The sequence below is a fragment of the Berghia stephanieae genome, chromosome 2 (genome assembly GCF_034508935.2).
Source record: "Berghia stephanieae isolate SIO BIC M18660-M18661 chromosome 2, UCSD_Bste_1.3, whole genome shotgun sequence".
In the NCBI taxonomy this organism is placed as follows: domain Eukaryota; kingdom Metazoa; phylum Mollusca; class Gastropoda; order Nudibranchia; family Aeolidiidae; genus Berghia; species Berghia stephanieae.
Genome location: NC_088361.1, coordinates 55701928 through 55719427, shown reverse-complemented (window position 1 = coordinate 55719427; position 17500 = coordinate 55701928). Strand labels below are relative to the sequence as shown.

The window sequence follows — 17500 nt, the reverse complement described above, 5'->3', positions numbered from 1 at the left end:
CAGGATCCTGCCTACTTTTGTTGGTGCGAAAATTGACAACATCAGAAAAACAGTCCTCTTTGATACTCAGGACCTTAAATACTTCACAGAATAAAAAGAAGAATTTTTTTTTTACTTAAACAAGAGAAAATCAAATGAATGGCATTTAACAACTGATATAAACTTACAGTTTAAATGCACAGCACTAAGCATATTGTCAACCAAAATATAGTTCAATGTTCATCACAAAACACATGTATTGGAAAGAAATTGATAACATCAAATGTCAAAGTTTCCTCCTTTTATTTATTATGTTTACCCAATAAAACCAATAACCAAGAGTGCCTAAGTCAGTCAGACACTTATATTGAAACAATAATATTTCAAAATATGTGAGTTACATTTACTCTTCACATTTTCTTTAACGCTAATAAAACTAATGCATGGCAAATAAGCTTCAGAGAGTGTTGTGAAATACAAACATTCTGGAGTGAGTGTATTGCTTTATAGGATATTCTGAGAAATTTCTGATCATCAACTCCATAAGGAGAAATTAGTGGAAAGTTTCTGCCCCCTGGCTTTTCCTGGTTCTGATTTTCTCTGAAGGACTCTAAATCGAATTAAAAAGTGGTAAGAATTAACTCCATTGACCAACAATTTACAGACACTTACCTGCCCTACCAGCAACCACCACAAGGGTAAAATCTTTGTTGACAGTAAGGGCATTGAGGTCATTGTCACATCGGTACTTAAAAGGTTTGAACGGCCCTGTCACAAAATAGATAGGAAACATACTATTTGAATCAAACCTTAATGCCTTTCTTTTACATTCCTCATATAAAACTTTTGAAATAAGTCAGGACATTTCGAACAAATATCAAAGTACAACATATGACTCATCACCTCAAAATACTGTAAAATGTCGGGATTAATTTTTTTTATAAAATATGAAATTTTAAAAAGATCATAATATTATTGCTTTGATAAAAAAAAGACTGAATATTATTTCCTGAAAAGTAAAAAGTTAAAATAGTGTAAGTCCATTTTTTTTTTTTTTACTTTATATTATATTCAATTTTCATCATGACATACTACCATTTTGAGACAACTGGTTACCTTTATGTCATGAAAAAATGTATTATCCTCCAATGGTTACAAGAATAACTATCAAACAGAATGTGTGGAATGTGATATTTGATAAATGAATATATAGCATTAGTCCTATTAGCATTGAAGGGAAGGGATTTGGTATTGTCCCTTTTCTTAGATTTATCTTTGTGCAGAACACTTCAATCATAACTGGGAAATAATATAAATTATAAACATATTTGTGAGGAATAGCTCCTTGTTGATGGTAGATTAAAGACAAAATTCGACCCATGTGCATATAAACTGAAGAACAAGTCTTATATATGGTTTCTTTATATCTATCATGCTGGTCAGCGAAAGATCAAAAGAATGAAAATGAAAGAAACACCAGGGAACATGCATTACCTAAATTGACAAATATCAGAGAAATTGTGGAGTGGTTACTTAAAAAATGATGAGAAATAAAAGGCATAGAGAAGTGTCAGATGAAAATGGAATAAATAAAGGAACTGTGTTTTCAGTCCACCAGTGAATTGAAAACACAGTTGTGTATTCAGTCTACCGGAAATAAAAATATTTAAAAAGGACCAATTATCGTCTATACTTACCTTGATCGATAGTGACGACTTTGATACTGAGCCTATTATAGGCATCATCAGAAATGCACAGGCATAAAATTTATAGCAATTCAACGGCTTAATAATATCATTTACAGTGTTTTATTTACTCTCGGAAAATCTTGATTGAGAGTTGTTCGAAACCGGGTGCCTGAAATAGATCTCAATTCTCAAAACCGATTTATCAAACATTGACGAGATTCTTAACGTGGCTGCGAGATAGCCATTGGCCTGGCCAATTTGGCCAAATTTGGCCACACAGAGAATAATGTTTCTAGAATTAATTTAAAATTAACATTTATATCTATTTCTAATTTTTCCTAGTCCTTTAGAATTTTTTTGTGATTATCAAAATCCGATGAATTTTCCAAGGAGATCAGAGTTTTAGTATTGCTTGCCCAAGTAAGGTTCTATTTTGTCACTTTTCACATCGATCACTGGCCTCGAGTACGGCCTTCCCCTCTTCCCCCCCCCCTCCGCCCCCAGCAGTCTTGACCTTGTCTTCTTCCTTCCAAGATCCTTTTCTTTCAAAATCATTCCTTGTCCTTTGAATTGTAGGGCTGGTCTATTGTTTATCGTCTATCGTGTCATGTAAAACTATTTTTTTTTTTTTACTGGTATCCCATTTATTCCTTTCTACTAGCCCTAAAATGACCTCAATGTTTTATAAGCGCCATCAAACCTTTAAAAACAAGAGTCCTTAAAAGAACGTACAGTCATCTTCCTTGCTGCTCAAGCCGATATTGTCTACACCAAAAGTGTTCCAAACTGTAACCTTATACTTATAAATAAGGATAGGAACCAAAAGAAAAAAGAAAAATCGAGTACAAATAGCTACAAAGCAGTCCTTAACCTCTCTCTATCTCTCCCTCTCTCTCTCTATCTATCTATACTCTAACTCTATCTCTAATCTCTCTCACCCCACCCCCCTTCTCTCTCTGACGCTCCCTTAAACACATTCAAGATCCTATAACTATAAAGTTGTTCTCTCTTTTTCTATTATTTTGGTTGGTTTGTTTTGTTTGTTCGTTTTTGTTTCGTTTTTCTGCGAATTCATATTGCTTCTACAAGAAATACACAAGACAATACATTTTGACATCTCACTGTGTCCTAAATTAAAATAATAATCTTAAAAGTGAGTAAAAGTAAATCATTTTATTAAAAATAAAGGTCGATCAAACTTCTCGAGTCACCAGGAATGGCGTCAACGTGTTGAACTTAACAATTAAGAAATTTTTGCCAAGGGAGGACACAGGCGTGCTCGAGGCCAGTGATCGATGTGAAAAGTGACCAAATAGAACCTTACTTGGGCAAACAATACAAAAACTCTGATCTCCTTGGAAAATTCATCGGTTTTGATAATCATAAAAAACGGACTAGGAAACATTAAAAATAGATTTAAATGTTAATTTTAAATTAATTATAGAAACATTATTCTCTGTGTGGCCAAATTTGGCCAGGCCAATGGCTATCTGGCAACCATTGTAATGGTAAGAATTTGTCTATTTCAGGCTCCCGATTTCGAACAACTCTCAATCAAGACTTTTCGAAAGTAAATAAAACGCTGCAAATGATATTATTAAGCCGTCAAATTGTCATAAATGTTATGCCTGTCCACTTCTGATGATGCCTAACCTACAGTAGGCTCAGTATCAATGTCGTCATTATCGTTTAAGGTAACAACTATAGACGATAATTGGTACTTTTTAAATATTTATATTTCTGGTGGACTGAATACACAGCTGTGTGTTCAGTCCATTGGTGGACTGAAAACACAGTTCCATAAAAATAAAAGCCATGCAATATGGCTGGATAACTCAGTGGCTGGTGCAACTGCTCCTCAATCTTGCTCGCTCTCTCTCTCAGCCAGGCGGAGGGTGCAGTATTAATTGGATCCCGAGTTTGGCTCTCTGAAATTGTGATATTCTTATTCTCTGTTTTAATCTGGCACTTCGTTATATATTCATTATATCTACCTTTGTCATGGACAATTTTTGTCACATTGGAAATCATTTTGGCAGCCATTCATACCAATCTTCATTTGTCCACATAGGCTGAAAAAAAGATTAATAAATTCAAAAGTTGAATTTTTTTTTAATGAAGGAAAACCCAAACACATCATTGATGGCAAGCCATTGCTTGACCAATTGAAAGTAGAGTTAGATTGCTTTCAGATTTTCGATACAGTAATAAAGCTTACAGTATGGAATTCACATTTATTTCCTACTTTAGCATTTCATAGCGTTCACCATATCAAGCCTTACTTGCATATAACTAAAAAACTATGGCCATGAAAACAAAGTCAAAAACCTAAACTTTAATAACTTCTTTTTATCCAATTTTTTGTTTTTTGGGTTTGGTCATATGTTTGTGAAAAGTTTGTAGAGTAAAAAATGGGTTTGTGCAAATTAAATCTAGTGCTACAAAGGCAGAACACTCTGAACCGTTTAATACAGATATTGTTATAAAGTAAGGGTGAAAGTGATGGGGGAAAAAGGATATCACAAAGGGAAGACAAAACTCCTCAGTAGGCCTTTATTGTTTTTGTACTTCTTTCACAAATCGTACAACACATAAGTATAAAGGCGGAATAGAAAATGATCTTATTATTTGCAAAAAGAGACTTCAAAAATTAAAAGATATAATTGTGAATGGTAAAATATATCACACCGATGGTACCTCTAACTAACCCTAATAGGAAAAACAAAGACCCTTGGACCTTTACTAAGACCTATAACTAACCCTAATAGAAAAAAAATACAAACCTAGGACTGCTTTGCACTACCTTTCAACAACAAAATGGTGGCAGAGAACTAAAACAATGGTCATAGTCATGTTAGGAAATTTTAAACTTTCACTAATCTATCTTGGTTTGTTCTAGACTTTTTAAAATGCTACTATATATTGACAAATTGAATAAATAAATGCTGATAAAAGATCCACGGTGACAATATATTTTACACTTGTTTTGAGTCCATTCATTTGTGTTTTAAGAATGGAATTGGACAAGAGTAATATCACAGAATCGAGCAATATCTTATATATTAATATTATGTGAGCCAAATTTCATTAGCTTACATGCATAATCATATAAGTAATGACGACTCAAAGAACACAAGTTTGGTTTTACTGCTTCGGAAAAAGAGGAAAAATTTGATGCAACAAAGTCAGTAACCCATATGCCACCACGATTTCCTATCACTGCTCGTACAAGTCTCCACATAGAGTTAATCATGAGGGAGATAACTTATTTGCTGTGACGCATTCCATCCAGCTTCAACAATGTTCCAAAGCTTGTAAGCATTCCTTGCTTGGCACTTTGGTTTCCTTGTAGGTCTTATCAGGAGATCTTAGAGGTGCTCCATAAGATTAGGGTCTGGATTTACAGCTGGTCATTCGAACACCAAAGTCTTGTTCTCAGTTAGTTAAAGTTGCACAGATGCCTTATCACTCTGAGTCCAGCAGTTACAATCTTCCTAACATCGTCCAACTTGAAATGTTGTTTCCATAGCAATTTCAGAGGCATAAGAGAGGGGTTGATTGTGTGTCTAGCAAATACTCAATCACCATTGGCCGTTCTTACTCGGGATTAATCCGTCCCCCTTTGATCCCCTACATGCCCTTTCATTGTTGAACCTTGCCATAATAGAATAGTAGGTAGCTCTAACACTGAAAAGCTTTGAAACCTCAGCTATTGGCTGTTTAGCATGAATATGGCCAAGCAGACGGCTTTCTCTTCAAGGATCAGTTTCAGTAAGCTTTCGCGATTACAAGAATTGAAATCGAAAAGTAATTACTTTAATTACAAAATAATTTCATTTTGTTTTACACAGCAAGTGGATAACTTGTAAACAGTAGAAGACAACATGGTGATGTTCAATCAGGGCACTTTGGCAAGAAAGGGTTCTGTTTCCAGAATATATGAATTTGAGTTTTCACGAGTGTCCCTGTAACATTCTTTATAGTACCTTCTTTGCGTCATTTCCAAAGTCAAAGTATTAAGTTGCCTACAACATCCCCAATATGACCAACCGATTGCAATATAACTAAGCACGCATGTGGTTTAATAAATGCTATTTAAGAATATATAAAATTCTTGACTCTAACTCTAACTCTATCAGCCTATCGCATAGTAGATAGTTAACCTTAAACTTAAACAATATAAAATTAATTTAAATTTAGAGTATAAAAGTTTACACATGTGTGTATCTTGAGGTAATTTCTTCATTTCTGAATGAGTTTTTATAAACTGAATGCCCTCCTTTTAAAATATTTAAGATGAAAATAATCAGAGGGTAAGTGTATGAAGAGATGAGTGGGAGGAACATTTTGTTCAAGTTCAAGTTCAATGGTTCCTGGCTACGGCAGGAATCGTTTGTTGTTTATCTATTTATTTTTTGGCTGTCATCATCCCCAGACACCTGTCTGGGGATAACCAAATTTTGTTATCCCCAGACACATATTTGAAACTCCGCTCTTTTAAACAATTATCCACATTCCAGAATATGGAATGTTTCCAAATGCACATAGAAATTAGGAAAGTTAATAAAATATCTATAAAAACATAAAATTAACCAACATTAAACCAGTTATTACTACATATACACAATATGCGTCGACTTCGAAGTGGGTGTCATGGCCGAATGGTTTAGTCGTCTGCCCTGGAAGTTTTACCAGAATCGACGTTGCGGGTTCAAATCCTGGGGCCGCCACTTTTTTTTTTTTTTTACATTCCGTCTTCTATTTACGGAACGGTGCAGGGGATAAATGTCCCATCCATCCTCCACCCACCTCTCTTTTTTTTTAACTCTCTCTCTCTCTCTTTCTCTTACTCTCTCTCTCTCTCTCTCTCTTAGTTCCTTTCTAGTTTCTAGCAAATTGTCATATTCGTCCCCACTTCGATCTCAAAAAGTGTCTAAAAAGTATAAATAATTAATAAGCAAACAAACAGAAATATTCAGAGAGTGATCAAATGGTCAGATGGAGGAGAAAAAAACAAACAATAATTTTTTTAAAAAAATAAAAGCAATTTTAAGAAATTCATGCTCAGAAACGGAACAAAAGGTCAAACAAAAAGGAGAAAATAATAGACTCGAGCAAAAAAAAAAAAAATAAAAAAAAAAAGGTCGGGGGAGGATGGGTGGGACATTTATCCCTTGCATTGCAACGTTCTGTAAAGGCTGTCATTATTCCCAGACGCCTGTCTGGGGATAATAAAAATTCGTTATCCCCAGACAGGTGTCTGGGGATAACCAATTTTTGTTATCCCCAGACACCTGTCTGAGGATACTATCCCCAGACGCATGTAGCAAGAGGGCAGAAAGATTTTATGCAAAATGCCAAACTAGGCGTGAAAAATACCAAATATTCTGGAAAAAATACTAGTGGTTGTGTCCCAAAACAGTTAATATATCAAGTGATATTTAACACAAGATGAAAGTAAATAGTGATCAAATGTCAAATCCAGCTCTTTTTAAAAAAAATATTTTAAAGCAAATGGATCAATGAAATTTCTTTTGTTACTTTGATCTGAAAACGTCAAACTGGCAATTCGACTTTTTATTTTCAACCAGGAAAAAAGTTGTTAATCATCAAATCTGTTCATAGTCCACCAACCATTTAAATTTTCATTACCAACCTACCTGTTAACTTTATTGATCATCTCTTGTTTCTATAATTTGCTCATTCTGGCCACAATTTTGGGGACGACCGGGAATAAGTTTTATGTCGCGGACGAATTCCTAGGCCATGGTGTTGTTCACCCCAAAGCCCAAAACCCACACCTGTTATTTTCCTGTCTGCTTCGCACAAAACAATACAATTTAGTATCACACGTCCACAAAACTAGATCCAACAACATATTTTTATTCGAATCAGAGATGAAAATAACTACCAAAACAAGGAAGCAAAAATGGTGGAAATATGTTTAGCTCATATATGAATTTAAAATATTCCGATAGCGGTGTGGATAGGCAGCTCAGGGGGTAAGGCCACCTTTCATTTTACTCCTTTTAGCTGCACAGATTCGACCCAGTCGCGACCCCCCCCCCCCCCCCCCCCCCCCACCCTCCCCCCACTCATTTTTTTTTCTTTCCTTTTCTTTCTTTCTTCCCAATTGATTTTCATTGTTTTCACTTTTGTTCCGAGTTCCGAGCAAGAGTTTTTTTTAATCAGTTGAATTTTTTATTTCTCCGATAATATTATTTCATTATTTAATTTGCTCTAGATCTATTATTGTTTTTTTTTTTTGTTTTGGTCAATGATAATAATAATAATAATAATAATGATAATAATAATAATAATAATAATAATAATAATAATAATAATAATTGTAATATTTGTTATTATTATTATTACTATTACCATCATAATCATTATTATATTATTATCAATAATAGTATTATTTTTATTATTAATACTCTTATTATCATACTATTACTATTATTATTATTATTATTATTATTATTATCATTATTATTATTATAATTGTTATTATTATTATTATTATTATTATTATTATTATTATTATTATTATTATTATTATTATTATTATTATTATTATTATTGTTAACACTATTCCCTGCTCCGAGGGAAATCTCTCTTTTTCTTTTTTTTTTATATTTTGACCTAAACCTTAGAGTTTTTTGTTTGCTAAACCTTTATGTAAATGTTCCGTTTCTGAGCATGAATTTCTTAAATTGTTTTTATTTTTAAAACAATTATTGTTTTTATTTTTAAAACAATTATTGTTTTTTTTTTCTCCTCTATCTGACCATTTGGTCGCTCTCTGAATATTTCTGTTTGTTTGCTTTTTAATTATTTATTCTTTTTAGACACTATTTGAGATCGGAGGGGGGACGAATATATTTGCTAGAAACTAGAAAAAAACAAGAGAGAGAGAGAGAGAGAGAGAGAGAGAGAGAGAGAGAGAGAGAGAGAGAGAGAGTTTAATAATAAAAAAAAGAGGTGAGGGGAGGATGGATGGGACATTTATCCTTTTCAACGTTCTGTAAAAAGAAGACGGAATTTAAAAAAAAAAAAAAAAAAAAGTGAGTTGCCAGGATTCGAACCCACAACGTCGATTATGGTCAAACTTCCAAGGCAGACGACTAAACCATTCGGCCATGACACCCACTTTGAAGTCGACGCATATTGTGTATATGTAGTAACAACTGATTTTAATGTTGGTTAATTTTATGTTTTTATAGATATTTTATTAACTTTCCTTATTTCTATTTGCATCTGGAAACATTCCATTTGCTGGAATGTGGATAATTGTTTAAAAGAGCAGAGTTTCAAATATGCGTCTGGGGATAATGAAAATTCGTTATCCCCAGACAGGAGTCTGGGGATAACAAATTTTTATTATCCCCAGACAGGTGTCTGGGGATAATCACAGCGTTCTGTAAAAAGAAGACGGAATCTAAATAAAAAAAATAAAAAGTGGCGGAATCAGGATTCAAACCCATAACGTCGATTCTGGTAAAACTTCCAGGGCAGACGACTAAACCATTCGGCCATGACACCCACTTCGAAGCCGACGCATATTGTGTATATGTAGGAACAACTGATTAATGTTGGTTAATGTTATGTTTTTATAGATATTTTATTAACTTTCCTTATTTCTATGTGCATTCGGAAACATTCCATATTCTGGAATGTGGATAATTGTTTAAAAGAGCGGAGTTTCAAATATGTGTCTGGGGATAACGAATTTGGTTATCCCCAGACAGGTGTCTGGGGATAACGAATTTCCATTATCCCCAGAAGGTGTCTGGGGATAATCACAGCGTTATTTTTTTGGTAAGGTAAAGTAAACCCCTCTCACTCTCATCACAAGTTTTGGGTTAATTTTTAGATTTCGTATATATTTCGTTTAAATTTAGGGTAAATTGTATTTCAAATGTAGGCTACACACTCACTTGAAAATAATTTGACTGCAATTGTACTTTGATTTTGATTTGTTGATTCCTCAAAGTTGTTATCGTTCTGTTGAATTTAGAACAGAATAAATAAACGGTTAACTCTCTCTAGCGCAAAAAAACCCCATTGGCAACGATCATGAGCAGTGTGCGCTTTATTGAAGAGAGCTCTAAATAGGCAGAATCTCTGGAAGTCATGTATAGATGTATACAATCAAATGTAGAGTACAAGTGCACCCATGAAAGTAAACGAATAAGTAAAATATTGTTTCGTTTCGGTAAAAGAAGTAAACAAATAAACTTCCGGTTCTGTTGCGTCCAATGATCGTCTTCCTCGTACCTGATTTTGTTCGGTCTCTTTATTATAAAGATTAAGTTATATTATTGAGTTTTTATATCATTATTATACTATTGTGTAGTAGTAGTAGAAGTAGTAGTAGTAGTAGTAGTAGTAGTAGTAGTAGTAGTAGTAGTTAGTATAGTTTGTATAGTAGTTGTAGTTAGTAGTATAGTAGTTGTATATATAGTATAGTATAGTAGTAGTAGTAGTAGATAGTAGTATAGTAGTAGTAGTAGTAGTAGTAGTAGTAGTAGTAGTCGTAGTAGTAGTTAGTAGTAGTAGTAGTAGTAGTAGTAGTAGTAGTAGTAGTAGTAGAAGGAAAGAAGAAGAAGAAGAAGAAGAAGAAGAAGAAGAAGAAGAAGAAGAAGAAGAAGAAGAGAAGAAGAAGAAGTATTAGTAGTAGTGTAGTAGTAGTAGTAGTATAGTAGTAGTAGTAGTAGTAGTAGTAGTAGTAAGTAGAGTAGTAGTAGTAGTAAGTAGTAGTAGTAGTAGTAGTAAGTAGAGTAGAGAAGAAAAGAAGAAAGTAGTAGTAGTAGTAGTAGTAAGTAGATAGTAGTAGTAGTAGTAGTAGTAGTAGTAGTAGTAGTAGTAGTAGTAGTAGTATAGTAGTAGTTAGTATAGTAAGTTAGGTATAGTAGTGTAGTAGTAGTAGTAAGTAGTAGTAGTATAGTAGTAGTAGTAGTAGTAGAGTAGTAGTAGTAGTAGTGATAGTAAAAAGTAGTATTATAGTAGTAGTAGTAGTAGTAGTATAGTAGTAGTATAGTAGTAGTAGTAGTAGTAGTAGTAGTAGTAGTAGTAGTAGTAGTAGTTAGTAGTAGAGAGATAGAAGAAGAAGAGAAGAAGAAGAAGAAGAAGAAGAAGAAGAAGAAGAAGAAGAAGAAGAAAGAAGAAGAAGAAGAAGAAAGAAGAAGAAGAAGAAGAAGAAAGAAGAAGAAGAAGAAGAAGAAGAAGAAGAAGAAGAAGAAGAAGAAGAAGAAGAAGAAGAAGAAGAAGAAGAAGAAGAAGAAGAAGAAGAAGAAGAAAGAAGAAAGAAGAAGAAGAAGAAGAAGAAAAAGAGAAGAAGAAGAAGAAGAAGAAGAAGAAGAAGAAGAAGAAGAAGAAGAAGAAGAAGGAAAGAAGAAGAAAGAAGAAGAAGAAGAAGAAGAAGAAGAAGAAGAAGAAGAAGAAGAAGAAGAAGAAGAAGAAGAAGAAGAAAAAGAAGAAGAAGAAGAAGAAGAAGAAGAAGAAGAAGAAGAAGAAGAAGAAGAAGAAGTAGTAGTAAGTAGTAGTAGTAGTAGTAGTAGTAGTAGTAGTAGTAGTAGTAGTAGTAGTAGTAGTAGTAGTAGTAGTAGAAGAAGAAGAAGAAGAAGAAGAAGAAGAAGAAGAAGAAGAAGAAGAAGAAGAAGAAGAAGAAGAAGAAGAAGAAGAAGGGAAATAAGAAGAAGAAAAAGAAGTAGTAGTAGTAGTAGTAGTAGTAGTAGTAGTAGTAGTAGTAGTAGTAGTAGTAGTAGTAGTAGTAGTAGTAGTAGTAGTATCAGTGCAGTGATCATATAAATTGATTTATTCCATAGAGTTATGGTGATGTCTTTAAGGGGCTACTAAAATATACCGTCACTTTCGTGATGAAAATCAGTAAAAGACAATGAAAACGTATAGTTTTAAGCCCCAATAATATAATATAATTAACAAAGACAAATGACTTCTGCGGACATTTTGTGTATCGCCCTCATTACGAAAGTGGACGATGAAGTAAACATGACACTTCCATAACACGCCAAAAATTGTTTACTGTCACCGTCCAAAATGACGCTTCGGACTGCCGACTCCAATACACAACTACCACTCTCACTGGCGGTCGCTCTTCAGAGGCAATTTTCATTGTGACGCCCTAGATTTTTCAAAGAATTTGACATCCCGCGAATAAAACTTATTTAAAAGTTTTTGTAATGATAATAAAAATAATATTTTAGCACTTAATGGTTTTCGTCAACCGTTGTGCGATTTTCTATATCGCTCTCCCTCCCTGATTTGCGCTTTCCCTCCTGCTCGTTTATTCCAATCATCAACATGCACGTAACACACCTCTCTCGAGTCACCCTCATGTCGTAGATAAAACAACGTAGGTTAGATAAGTGAGAAATGAACACCCATGTGCCGTCTTACATTTTACAATGAGATTATCGACCTTGACCTTGAACATTTACCTTCTTTCATTAATAAAATAATTTTATTTGATCAGGGCGGCAAATCGGAGATGGAACAACCTGAGGCTCTAGTTAGAATAGTATTGATAACTAAATAACTTAATAGTTTGAGCTTTTTTTATATAGCGCAATATCCACTAAATGTGCTCAAAGCGCTTTACAATGGGTCCCCGGTCAACAGCAACATTTAACATGTAAGACGGGACATGACGCCTGTTAGGCGATATTACAATTTTTCGGACAGAGACAAAGCTGTTAAAGGCCAGGTACTCATTTTACACATGAGTACGGTGAGAGAATGTGAGTAAAGAGCCTTTTCCAAGGACTCAACTATGCGCCGAGCGCGAGGCTCGAACCCAGGACCTTCCGATCCGATAGCGAGTGTCATACCACTAGACCACATAGCCGCATATATAGTTAATATCATAACAGGGCGCTGCTCACTGCAATTAAAACACTAAAACGAAGATGAAATTACTAAATAATATAGACTTAACAAATTATTTCTTGCTTAAATAAATACGGAAAGTCGAAAATTAAAATTAGAAATTATATTCCCCGACCAGAGCTCGGTGACACTAAAAACAAGAAACCCCAATTGATGAAGTCAAAGTCATTCACGACGGCATAATATGACGGGGTTAACTATTTAGGGTAATTTACATGAACTGTATTGTCTTTTGAGTGTGTAGGTAATTGGGAGTCGGGATCCCCTTTCAATGTTATTAATTCAAAATTGAAAACTAATTCAAAATTACAACACTGCAACAGGGATTGAATAACTATGGACCACATAAACCTGTTGATCTAAAGATAACTGCAAACAAAGCCAAGAATGATAATCAATTTAACAACTATAATGATTTTATTGGATTCACCGATAACTAGTGATAGACAATGAATTGTTATTTTGCCTAGACCTATCGATAGATGGATCGACTTCATAAATTTATTGTTCCGTGAGTACTTCTCTTCAAAATTGATGGACATGATAATATACAACCCCCCCCCCCCCCCCCCCCCCACACACACACACACAAACACATATTTTAAAAGCTTTCTCTAATTAATGACGCAATGATGGCTCCTTTTAAACATTCTTCCTCTTAGTGTTGTTTGTGTAGGAGAGGCTGTGAAGGATATATATAATGCCACGCTATCCATTATTATTGATAACAGTTAAGTTGTAAGCTATGTTCTGAATATATGAAGGGGTGGTGGTGGGGGGGGGGGGGGTTGATTGATTTAAATATTTCTATCAGAATAGATATGTGAGTGAACCTTTTTTATTATATGTTATAAATGAAACATTTTGGAGCGCATTGAGCATGGTGAATGCGTGGCAATTCTCCATATATTAATTTATTACTATATCCCCCCCCCCCCCCACACACACACACGCACACACTCGTATTCACACGTATGCACAAGCGAACGTACCCAACAGTAGCTCATTTACTTGCATGTTATCATCTTTGAATCTTAGTCGTTAAGAGCTGTTGGACTATAGACCGGGAATTTATCTCGATTTCTGTAACATTAAATGATATTGATATGAATAGAACGCTGGTTTACAACAAAGCGCTTTCCGCCAGGTCCATCTACCCTACCATTGCTTTGTAGTTGGGGAGGGGAATAAATAACAATCTGAGTTTTATGACTTGTGCCGGCCTGAATTGATCATCAGCAAACGCCCCTGACCGCTCTACCAGCGGATCGGCCATATTGGTTTAACCCAGCGGTATTATGGTAGGTTTGCATGAAATGATTGTTCAAACGAATAATGATGAGACTGATAATAAAGTGCTCCCTTTTAAAGAAGCGTGAATTGAAATATATACCCCCCCCCCCCCCCCAAAAAAAAAAAAACAAAAAAAAAAAAAAAGAAAACATCCAAAAAAAAAAAAAAATTAACCCCCCCCCCCCCGCCCCCCCCCCCCCCCCCAAAAAAAAAGACAACCACATTTTAAACAAACAAACAAAAAAAATAAAAAACAAAAAAAAAAACAAATAAACAATAACAACAACAACAGCAACGACAAAAAATTAAAAAGGAAAACGTCAAATGAATTACAAGATGTGCCATTCAATCTTAGTGTGAGAAAAGTCTTTCAATTTGTTCTAGATTTGTTGTGTAGATGTGTGATCTAGTAGTCTAATACTCGATTCGTGACCTGGAAATCACGGACTGAAGCCCCACTGACTGCTGGCGGCGCAAAATTGAGTCCTTGGAAAACGCTCTATTGTCACAATTTCATACCATACTAAGGGTATGAAATGAGTATCTGGATGGTGACAGCGCCGTTTCTGGGTTTTTTTTTAATGTGAAAAGACATCCTTTACATGCGTCATCTCTCGTCCTACAAGGCAATCATTACTTTTGACTTGGGTCGTCTTGTAAAGGGCTTTGAGCATATGGTGTGGACATTTAAAATCTTACGTTTTCTTCTCCCTTTCCGACGGATACTTACCAGAGTCTGGCATTGTCTATTCTCTCCCCCCCCCCCAAGTACTGTATAATTATATTTGTTAATGAAAGTACAGTATTAATGGAATGAAAAATACCGCGCTATATAAGTGACATCTATATTAAGTTTTCTTTATCATTTTTTTCACCTTTTTGTTATTTTTGGGAGGCTATTTTGATGAAAGTGAAATGGACTTTTTAATGACATCTTTGGCAAACACCCCCCCCCCCCCCCGAGCTGATGACATAATAATATGTGAATACTACCCAAGATTACCAATTTCATTTTATTGCTGGCTGTTTAGCCATAACTTTGAAATAAATTACCATACAAACTTAATGGCCAGACAATTTTATTGGAGTTCGATGCTGTTCTCGCCTGATCTCAACAATTGTTATTGTTCTCTTTACCCCCCCCCCCCCCCCCCCCCCCCCTTTCAAGGTAATGCAATTCGCTGCCATTCCAAATCAAACGAGTGATATTTATACCAAGGTTCTTGCCGCTCGGTCAGCTACCCACAAACTTGGTGTTCCACAATGGAATGAAATATCAAATTTGATTTCAGAAATCTCATACAAATTATTAGTTAAGTGTGAGAGAACAAACTTGTGGTTCTAAAGAATATACAAAATTTCCACTAAAGCGCAATGAATATCACATGTGACTCACCATCTCAAAATGTTATAGTGCCGAGGTGGATTTAGATGCTGAGAACTCAATCGATAAACAAAATTGTAACTGTCAACGATAATCTACCGAAAAAAAAAGCAATTTAAACAGAGGACAATATGACCAAGGTAACCATATACACTATATGTAACGGTTTTAAAACATGGTTGAATTTCTCCGTGGCATGTAAAACAATGTTAAAGTTGGTACCCTTAAATAGCAGAACTTAAATATCCGTCAAATTCTGGCATTATCTGTTTGGTTACCGATGCAGATCTCACCATTTCCAACCAAGAGAACAGTAACGTTGATGCAATTTGGGCTCCATCAAAGTCGCACCTCTGTTACTGCTTTTTTGGGTGAAATTGCTAGGATATCATTTCACCTTACATTCTTCTTCTTCTTCTTCTTCTTCTTCTTCTTCTTCTTCTTCTTCTTCTCTCTATCTTTCTCTCCTCTCTTCTTCTTCTCTCTTCTTCTTCTTCTCCTTCTCTTCTTTCTTCTTCTTCTCTTCTTCTTCTTCTTCTTCTCTTCTTCTTCTTCTCTCTTCTTCTTCTTCTCTCTTCTTCTTCTTCTTTCTTCTTCTTCTTTCTTCTTCTTCTTCTTCTTCTTCTTTCTTCTTCTCTTCTTCTTCTTCTTCTTCTTCTTCTCTTCTTCTTCTTCTCTCTTCTTCTTCTTCTTCTTCTTCTTCTTCTTCTTCTTCTTCTCTTCTTCTTCTTCTTTCTTCTTCTTCTTCTTTCTTCTTCTTCTTCTTCTTCTTCTTCTTCTTCTTCTTCTTCTTCTTCTTCTTCTTCTTCTTCTTCTTCTTTCTTCTTCTTCTTTCTTCTTCTTCTTCTTCTTCTTCTTCTTCTTCTTCTTCTTCTTCTTCTTCTTCTTCTTCTTCTTCTTCTTCTTCTTCTTCTTCTTCTTCTTCTTCTTCTTCTTCTTCTTCTTTCTTCTTCTTCTCTTCTTCTTCTTCTTCTTCTTCTTCTTCTTCTTCTTCTTCTTCTTCTTCTTCTTCTTCTTCTTCTTTCTTCTTCTTCTTCTTCTTCTTCTTCTTCTTCTTCTCTTCTTCTTCTTCCTTCTTCTTCTTCTTCTTCTCTTCTTCCTTCTTCTTCTTCTTCTTCTTCTTCTTCTTCTTCTTCTTCTTCTTCTTCTTCTTCTCTTCTTCTTCTTCTTCTTCTTCTCTTCTTCTTCTTTCTTCTTCTTCTTCTTCTTCTTCTTCTTCTTCTCTTCTTCTTCTTCTTCTTCTTCTTCTTCTTCTTCTTCTTCTTCTTCTTCTTCTTTCTTCTCTTCTTCTTCTTCTTCTTCTTCTTCTTCTTCTTCTTCTTCTTCTTCTTCTTCTTCTTCTTCTTCTTCTTCTTCTTCTTCTTCTCTCTTCTTCTTCTTCTTCTTTCTTCTTCTTCTCTTCTCTTCTTCTTCTTCTTCTTCTCTTCTTCTCTTCTTCTTCTTCTTCTCTTCTCTTCTTCTTCTTCTTCTTCTTCTTCTTCTTCTTCTTCTTCTTTCTTCTTCTTCTTCTTCTCTTCTTCTTCTTCTTCTTCTTCTTCCTTCTTCTTCTTTCTTCTTTTTCTTCTCTTCTTCTTCTTCTTCTTCTTCTTCTTCTTCTTCTTCTTTCTTCTTCTTCTTCTTCTTCTTCTTCTCTTCTTCTTCTTCTTCTTCTTCTTCTCTTCTTCTTCTTCTTCTTCTTCTTCTTTCTTCTCTCTTCTTTCTTCTTCTTCTTCTTCTTCTTCTTCTCTTCTTCTTCTTCTCTTCTTCTTCTTCTTCTTCTTCTTCTTCTTCTTCTTCTTTCTCTTCTTCTTCTTCTTCTTCTTCTTCTTCTTCTTCTTCTTCTTTCTTTCTTCTTCTTTCTTCTTCTTCTCTTCTTCTTCTTCTTCTTCTTCTTTCTTCTTCTTCTTCTTCTTCTTCTTCTTCTTTCTTCTTCTTCTTCTTCTCTTCTTCTTCTTCTTCTTCTTCTTCTTCTTCTTTCTTCTTCTTCTCTTCTTCTTCTTCTTCTTCCTTCTTCTTCTTCTCTTCTTCTTCTTCTTCTTCTTCTTCTTCTTCTTCTTCTTCTTCTTCTTCTTCTTCTTCTTCTTCTCTTCTTCTTCTTCTTCTTCTTCTTCTTCTTCTTCTTCTTCTTCTTCTTCTTCTTCTTCGTCTTCTTCTTTATCTTTTCAGTGTTATACATCTTTTTAGATTTTTATCAAACCCCCATGTATGATTAATTGTATTCATCCTCTCCTACAATAACCATATTGCAATTGTTTTAAATATCGTT

General features: G+C 34.6%; 1 protein-coding gene across 2 annotated transcripts in view; it reads right to left on the bottom strand.

Annotated features, from left to right (window-relative positions):
* LOC144965182 (GATOR2 complex protein WDR24-like) overlaps positions 1 to 9869 on the bottom strand; it is a 28939-nt gene extending 19070 nt beyond the window's left edge. The window contains exons 1-4 of one of the 2 annotated variants that reach the window (XM_078900245.1): positions 9608 to 9869; positions 3662 to 3739; positions 652 to 747; positions 1 to 81 (exon numbers count right to left, since the gene is read on the bottom strand). The exon at positions 1 to 81 is cut by the window's left edge and continues 39 nt beyond it. In XM_078900245.1, coding sequence (XP_078756371.1) covers positions 1 to 81; positions 652 to 747; positions 3662 to 3710 — 226 coding nt within the window. In that variant the 5' untranslated portion in view covers positions 3711 to 3739; positions 9608 to 9869. Of the gene's footprint in view, positions 82 to 651; positions 748 to 1473; positions 1556 to 3661; positions 3740 to 9607 lie in introns of those variants that run through there. The other variant, XM_078900244.1, reaches the window with a different exon arrangement.
* Positions 9870 to 17500: the final 7631 nt, after the last annotated feature.